Here is a 6,000-nt window from a genome sequence, read left to right on the forward strand (position 1 = left end):
GATTCTAGAAATTGATTCTAATGAATTTATTCAATAACTTCTTCTAAGGGGTGTAAGTTTTATCTTATAAAAGTAAATTTATTGTTCACAAATAGAATCCATTTTTCCCACTTTGAGCCACTTGTTAATTCAGTCTTTCAGGTAATTATGTTTTTGACTGTTAGAAGCTAAGATAATATCACAAAACCTTGAATAAGTATATGCTCAGAAAAAGGTGTTCTACTTAATTTAATTTTCTAATTAACTGAGAATACCTTTTTGTTTTGACCACTGCACCAAATCACTTTTTAAAGCTAATATGCATTATTACATTAAGTTCAGAATACTGAAGATAATTTAATATTTCATTAAAATCTTCTATTTCTTGATGACTCAAAATATTAGTGTGAATATCAATTCTAATACAGCCCTTAAAATGTGAAAATAAGTGTACCACATATACACATGGATCCTAGAAGTTTGTTTTTAAATGAATTCCTAATAACGGCTTGTGGTGTTAGCACTAATTCCTCCTTCTAAAAAATGATAAATCAAGGGTTCCAATTTGGTAGGTTTCAACTAAGATTTTACCACATATGGACACAAAATATGCATGCAATCATTTTACTCAAAAGCTTGGGATGTTTTAGTTATAGCAGTTTGCCCAATCTTACATTATATCTATACAGGCATTTTCACACTAGGTATTAACTAGTTAGGATATGGAGGGGAAAGAATGAAGTCAGTTAAATGGCAATCAAATCCATGAAGACAATCTACTGTACTACTACACATATGCTATGCAGACATACTATAATTATTTTAAAGAAAGCAATAATGCAAACAGTAATACTCAACAAGTTGTATAAATAAGCCAACGTGTGGTTCTGCTTGCCACACTGGCACACACTTGCATTCTAAAACAAAAAATGAAATGCTTCTTAATACAAATGTTTCTCTAGTGTTCCCTATGTCTTTCTCATTTTGTTTAGTGAGTTAGAAAAGAAACCTTAAATAAACTATAAATTAGTCAAAAGTACTCAAAGAGGTCTCTGAGCAAATCTACCTAATATACAAACGTGTCTTAAATCTCTGTGAAACACCAGAAATTTTATTTCTGCTAAAAGTCAAAGTATCTCTTTTAGGAATATCATTGATTAAGCTGAACTGTAAATCCTCCAAAAATAAACTGTTCAATAAATTGCCTCACTCAGCCACAGACTGTGATAAGTGTGACTTTCTAATTACATTATCCCCGATATACATTGTAATGATCTCTCTCTAACAACAGGACTGAAAGCAGGAAAGGAGTGTGACGCGCTACCTCAAGACTAATAACATAACATGTCTGTACTGGGTTTTTCATTTCAGTATTTCAAAGGGCTTTTAAAAGTCCAAATTCTGCCTTGGAAATCTTAGAGTCACAATAAACCTTCAAGAGCATCTCAGAATTGTACTGATGATTTAAAAAATATATGTGAAAGTGTGTAATAAACTATAAGGTGCATTATGAATAAAAAGTGTGTGTGTCACACACATTCTAATTTACCCTTCTTTTACAATTTTTTAAAATGCTACCCAGAGAGGTAAAGTAGTTAAACAGCAAGTTAGCAACAAGGGTCAGTACTTCTACTTCAGCAAAGCACTTTGCAAGGAGCCTCCTGACATCCCCATCACAGAGACAGAAAAATATGGACAGGATGAAGGAAGGACACAGGTCAGATCATTAAAGATCAGCTTTATCCCGAAGTTTTAAATAATGCAGATTTGCATTTTACAAAGATAAATAGCAATAGTTTGGAAAATGGACTGGAAGAAACCTTAAGACTGGAGATAACAAGAGTAGTTAGGAAACTAATGCATGTCTCTTAATGAGAGATAAAGGCATAAACTAAAGTGTAAGCATTCCGCGTCATAAATTGAGATGAAGACTTGGCAGGATTTAACGATCAACAGGATGCTGGGGCTAAATTATAAGACAGGGTTGATTTCAGGTTTCCAATTCAGATGTCTGGTTATTTAAAAATGCCACTCAGATGGTAAAGTTGCATGGAGTGGGGAGTATGGAGGCTGGATTTGGTACCTGTGATGACAACTTTAGTTTGGGACATTCTGAATGTCCCAAGCTAAACATTTGGGATTGCTGTGGGACATCCAAGATATCTAGCTAGTATTTGGAAATATAAATTAGAAAAATTCTGTGTACTTTTAATTTATTAATGATGGACTTTTAATTTATTGCTCCAGAAAGCAGAACTAGTACAGGTAGACAGACAGAATTTACTGAATGACAGATTTTTGGTCAAATGCAAAGACTTTATGAACTATAGAATTATAGATCCACACTGGCATACGCTCTTCAATGTTGATTGGCATGTGAACTTAATAAACTATCATCACTGAACGTTTTAATACAAAAGAAAGATGATCGATCTCTTGGTGTTCATACTACACTGTAATTACATGATTAAAATTACCTGTCTCCTCCACTAGAACACGTACTCCTTCAGGGAAGGAATGTGGTCTTAGTTATCTTTATGGCCCCATGGAGTCTAGCATAGGGCAGTGAATATAGCTAATGCTCAAAAAATCTATTGAATTAATAGATGAATGAAGAGACTGGATGTTTTAAGAACCACTTCATTGGGAAGAAGGTTGGATGAGATGCCCCTTGGGTCCCCAAAATTCTAAGACGTTCCTAGTACAAAGTCCTCACCCAGAGCTCATTTTACTTCATAACGCAGCATGAGGATGGTGTGTATAAAGAATCTGCTTTAGGGGCCAGCCCTGTGGCTGAGTGGTTAAGTTCGTGCGCTTGGATGCAGGTGGCCCAGTGTTTCATCGGTTCGAATCCTGGGAACGGACATGACACCACTAATCGAACCACACTGAGGCGGCATCCCACATGCCACAACTGGAAGGACCCACAACTAAGAATATACAACTATGTACTGGGGGGCTTTGGGGAGAAAAAGGAAAAAAATTTTGAAAATCTGAAAAAAAAAAAAAAAGAATCTGCTTTAGTATGTGATAAACAACACAGTTAGACTAACTTGACCTGACATCTTCATTTGAAATGCTAATATTAAGTACAGTTTCTTTGCCAAGCTAGAAAACGCATATATTATGAAGCCTTAAACAAATGCTTAAGTATGATAATATTTATGAGAGTATCTCAAACACAGAAGAACCTCTAGAATATGAGAATTTAAAGAATATTTTCTTTAAACATACATGTAGTAATAAGCAGAGCAAAATATCATCAGTTGACATGAAAAAGGAATCAATCACATTTAACTGCTGGGGGCGAAGAAGGAAAAGACTGAAGAAAAAGGGGCAAATATTTCAAGAAATTACAAGTTATAGGATCATATCTGGATGCTATTTGGCTAGTTCTTCCTCACCTTCTACAGAAAACTTTTTACCTTTACCATGTCATAAGAAACCCTACCACAAACTGGTTGGGGACATAAAGTACAAAATGGAAATTTGGGTTCTTGATTTTTAACCTCCAGTAAAAAGTCTAGTAAGAAAAAGAGTTTGAAAGTACTGCTCTGGATAACAGGAATATCAAAGATTACAGGTCTATCTTATTCCCAGCACCCTCCATCACTTTAGCTAAAGTAGATATCTGAAACTGTCAGAACGTGTCTTGCACATAATAGGTAATCAATCTCTTAAACAAGATAAACGTAAACACATAGCTAAAGCAATTCTGGAGTCCTCAGGATCTGACAAAAGGAGCCCCCAAAGATGTATGCTACTAGTGATTGGTCATCAAGATGAAGTGTTTTGAAAAGTTTTACTTAGTAGGAAGACATAAAATTTAGTCTCACGATGTAGCGATAGGTACCTTGCAAATCTGTACAGATGAACACACACGGAAATTTTACAAACTACTTAAACTGAGTTAAGCTAAGAGTGAGACAGGGGCTAGAAGAAGCTGCAATCTTTCACAGAAGTATCCTAGACATGTGATACTAATTTTCACAATATGCTCCTTAAAAACAAAGCAAAACACAGACACTTCATTCCAGTTACACGCTTTTCGAACAAGAGAAAAATACACTCTAGGGCCAACGACCTCATCTAGGAACTTAATTTATTAAGCTACTTTTTGAAAACATGAGCACTGTTGGCACTATAACACAATGGACTGATACATATGCAGGATTCCAAGGGTGTGCGTTTGTTGTAAAGATGTATTTACCTCTGTGTCGTAGAGAAAAAGCAGTTTTGAGTGTTAGGGAAAAAACACTTCAGGAGGAAATTAACCTCACCCCAAATTTCCTGGTCCCCTACAACATCAACCAGAAGAGGGGACGGAGAGGGCAGCCCAGCATCAGCTCCAGAATAGAGACTGAGAAGGGTTAGGACTGGGATAGCAAAACTGGAGTCCCGGTTTGGGAGGAAGGCAGGTATTGCGGGAGGAGGGTTGGCTGGGGCGAGGTCAGTGGAAGGGGGAACACCCCGCGGTCCCTCGCTCCCCGAGCCTGTCCCGCGGGGTCTCCAGGGCCGCTCCGGAGCCCCACTCCGCGCCGCCGGGAGGAGGCGGCGGCCCCGATGCTGTACCTGTCCGCTGGACACCTCCTCCCCGCGCCGGGCCACGGCCGAGGCCGACGGAAGCGGGAGGGCCGGAGGGAGCGAGCAAGCGAGACAGCGAGGGTCCGGCGGACCCGCCACGCCGCTCCGCCCACCCGCCTGCCGAGACCGGTCGGGACCCCCGCGCCTCCTCGGCCGGCTCCCCGCCCTCAGGAGACTGCCCCGCCGCGTCACGGCCTCCGGGCGCCTCCGAGCCCCGGCTCCCTGGGCGTTCCCCCTCCTCCCCAAGCACGGTCGGCCTCCACTTACCTTCAATCGCCATGATGTGCTCGCCATGGACCGCACCAACTGATAGCGGGGGCGGCGGGCGGAGGACGCGCGGAGGCCGCCAGCGAGAGGGGCGGGGCCGGCCCCGCAGTCGCTGGGCTGCGCGGCCGTGAGGGGAGCTGCGGGCTGGGCGGGCCGGGGCGGGGCGGAGGAGGGGCCCCGGGCGCCGCGAGCGCGGGCCGCGGAAGAAATGGAACCTTCCCGGGCCGCCGCCAAGGCCGCCGGCACGTGACGCCGCCCCGCCCCCACCCCGCCGCCCCCACAGCGCCTCGCGCCGGGATTCAAAACAGGTGCCCAGAGCCGAGAGCCCCGGCACCCGCGCCCGAGACCGGGCGGAGGCGCACTGAGCATGTGCGGGCGGTTCCGACCCGCTCGGCCTGGGGCTGCTGGGCGCTCAGGACCACGCGGAGGCGTCGGCTTCACCGGTGCTTGCTGCTCCCGAAGTCGATGGAGGGGAGAGGGGAAGGATGTGGTCAGCACCATGGACAGGTCTCCTAGGCTGAAAACCCGGCTCAAGGATCCCCACTCAGTGACTCCCCCAGGCTCTGCAATCTTAAAGTCTGTTTTTGTTTTGCTTCCCCTGAATCAGCCAAATAATCACCTCCGATCTCAGCTGTGAGGTGGAGAGACAGTTGGCAAAGAGCAAACAGGGGAGAGGGATCCTAAGGACAGCAGCTTCTCTCTCTCTCTCTTTCTCTCTCTCTCTCTCTCTCTCTCTCTCTCTGTGTCACACACACACACACACACACACACACATGCACACACGCGCCCACTTCACTCTTTAACCTTGCTCCTGATAAAGCTTGCCACCACCCTGAGCTTGTTCTTCCTCTTGGAAATATGAGTTGGCATTTCTCTACACGTGATAAACACACATTTGGGGCCGTACAAAAGTAGGAATCAGACAGACGTTTTGACAAAGGGCCTCAGAAATATGTCACATACAGACTTTTTTACTTTGCAAACCTATGAGCATTATGAACAGTGACAGGTCAACCTTGAACACAGCAAGAATTGTCCCCTTAATTTTGACCTGAAGTGCTTGAATCACTAAACCATTTACCCAGCTCTCAACTTCATTTGATACTTTGAGGATCTGGACAATCAACGGCATAAACAACGTGGAGGAATAGAGAGTTAGTGATTCTTCCT

The 6,000-nt window shown here is 43.2% G+C and overlaps 1 protein-coding gene across 2 annotated transcripts in view; it reads right to left on the reverse strand.

The window, feature by feature from the left end:
* SYT14 (synaptotagmin 14) overlaps window positions 1-5,072 on the reverse strand; it is a 250,475-nt gene extending 245,403 nt beyond the window's left edge. For both annotated transcript variants that reach the window (XM_070591310.1, XM_070591309.1), the window contains exon 1: window positions 4,831-5,072. In XM_070591310.1, coding sequence (XP_070447411.1) covers window positions 4,831-4,843 — 13 coding nt within the window. In that variant the 5' untranslated portion in view covers window positions 4,844-5,072. The remainder of the gene's footprint in view (window positions 1-4,830) is intronic.
* Between the last annotated feature and the right edge of the window lie 928 nt (window positions 5,073-6,000).

This window comes from Equus przewalskii, chromosome 23 (assembly GCF_037783145.1).
Source record: "Equus przewalskii isolate Varuska chromosome 23, EquPr2, whole genome shotgun sequence".
Taxonomy (NCBI): domain Eukaryota; kingdom Metazoa; phylum Chordata; class Mammalia; order Perissodactyla; family Equidae; genus Equus; species Equus przewalskii.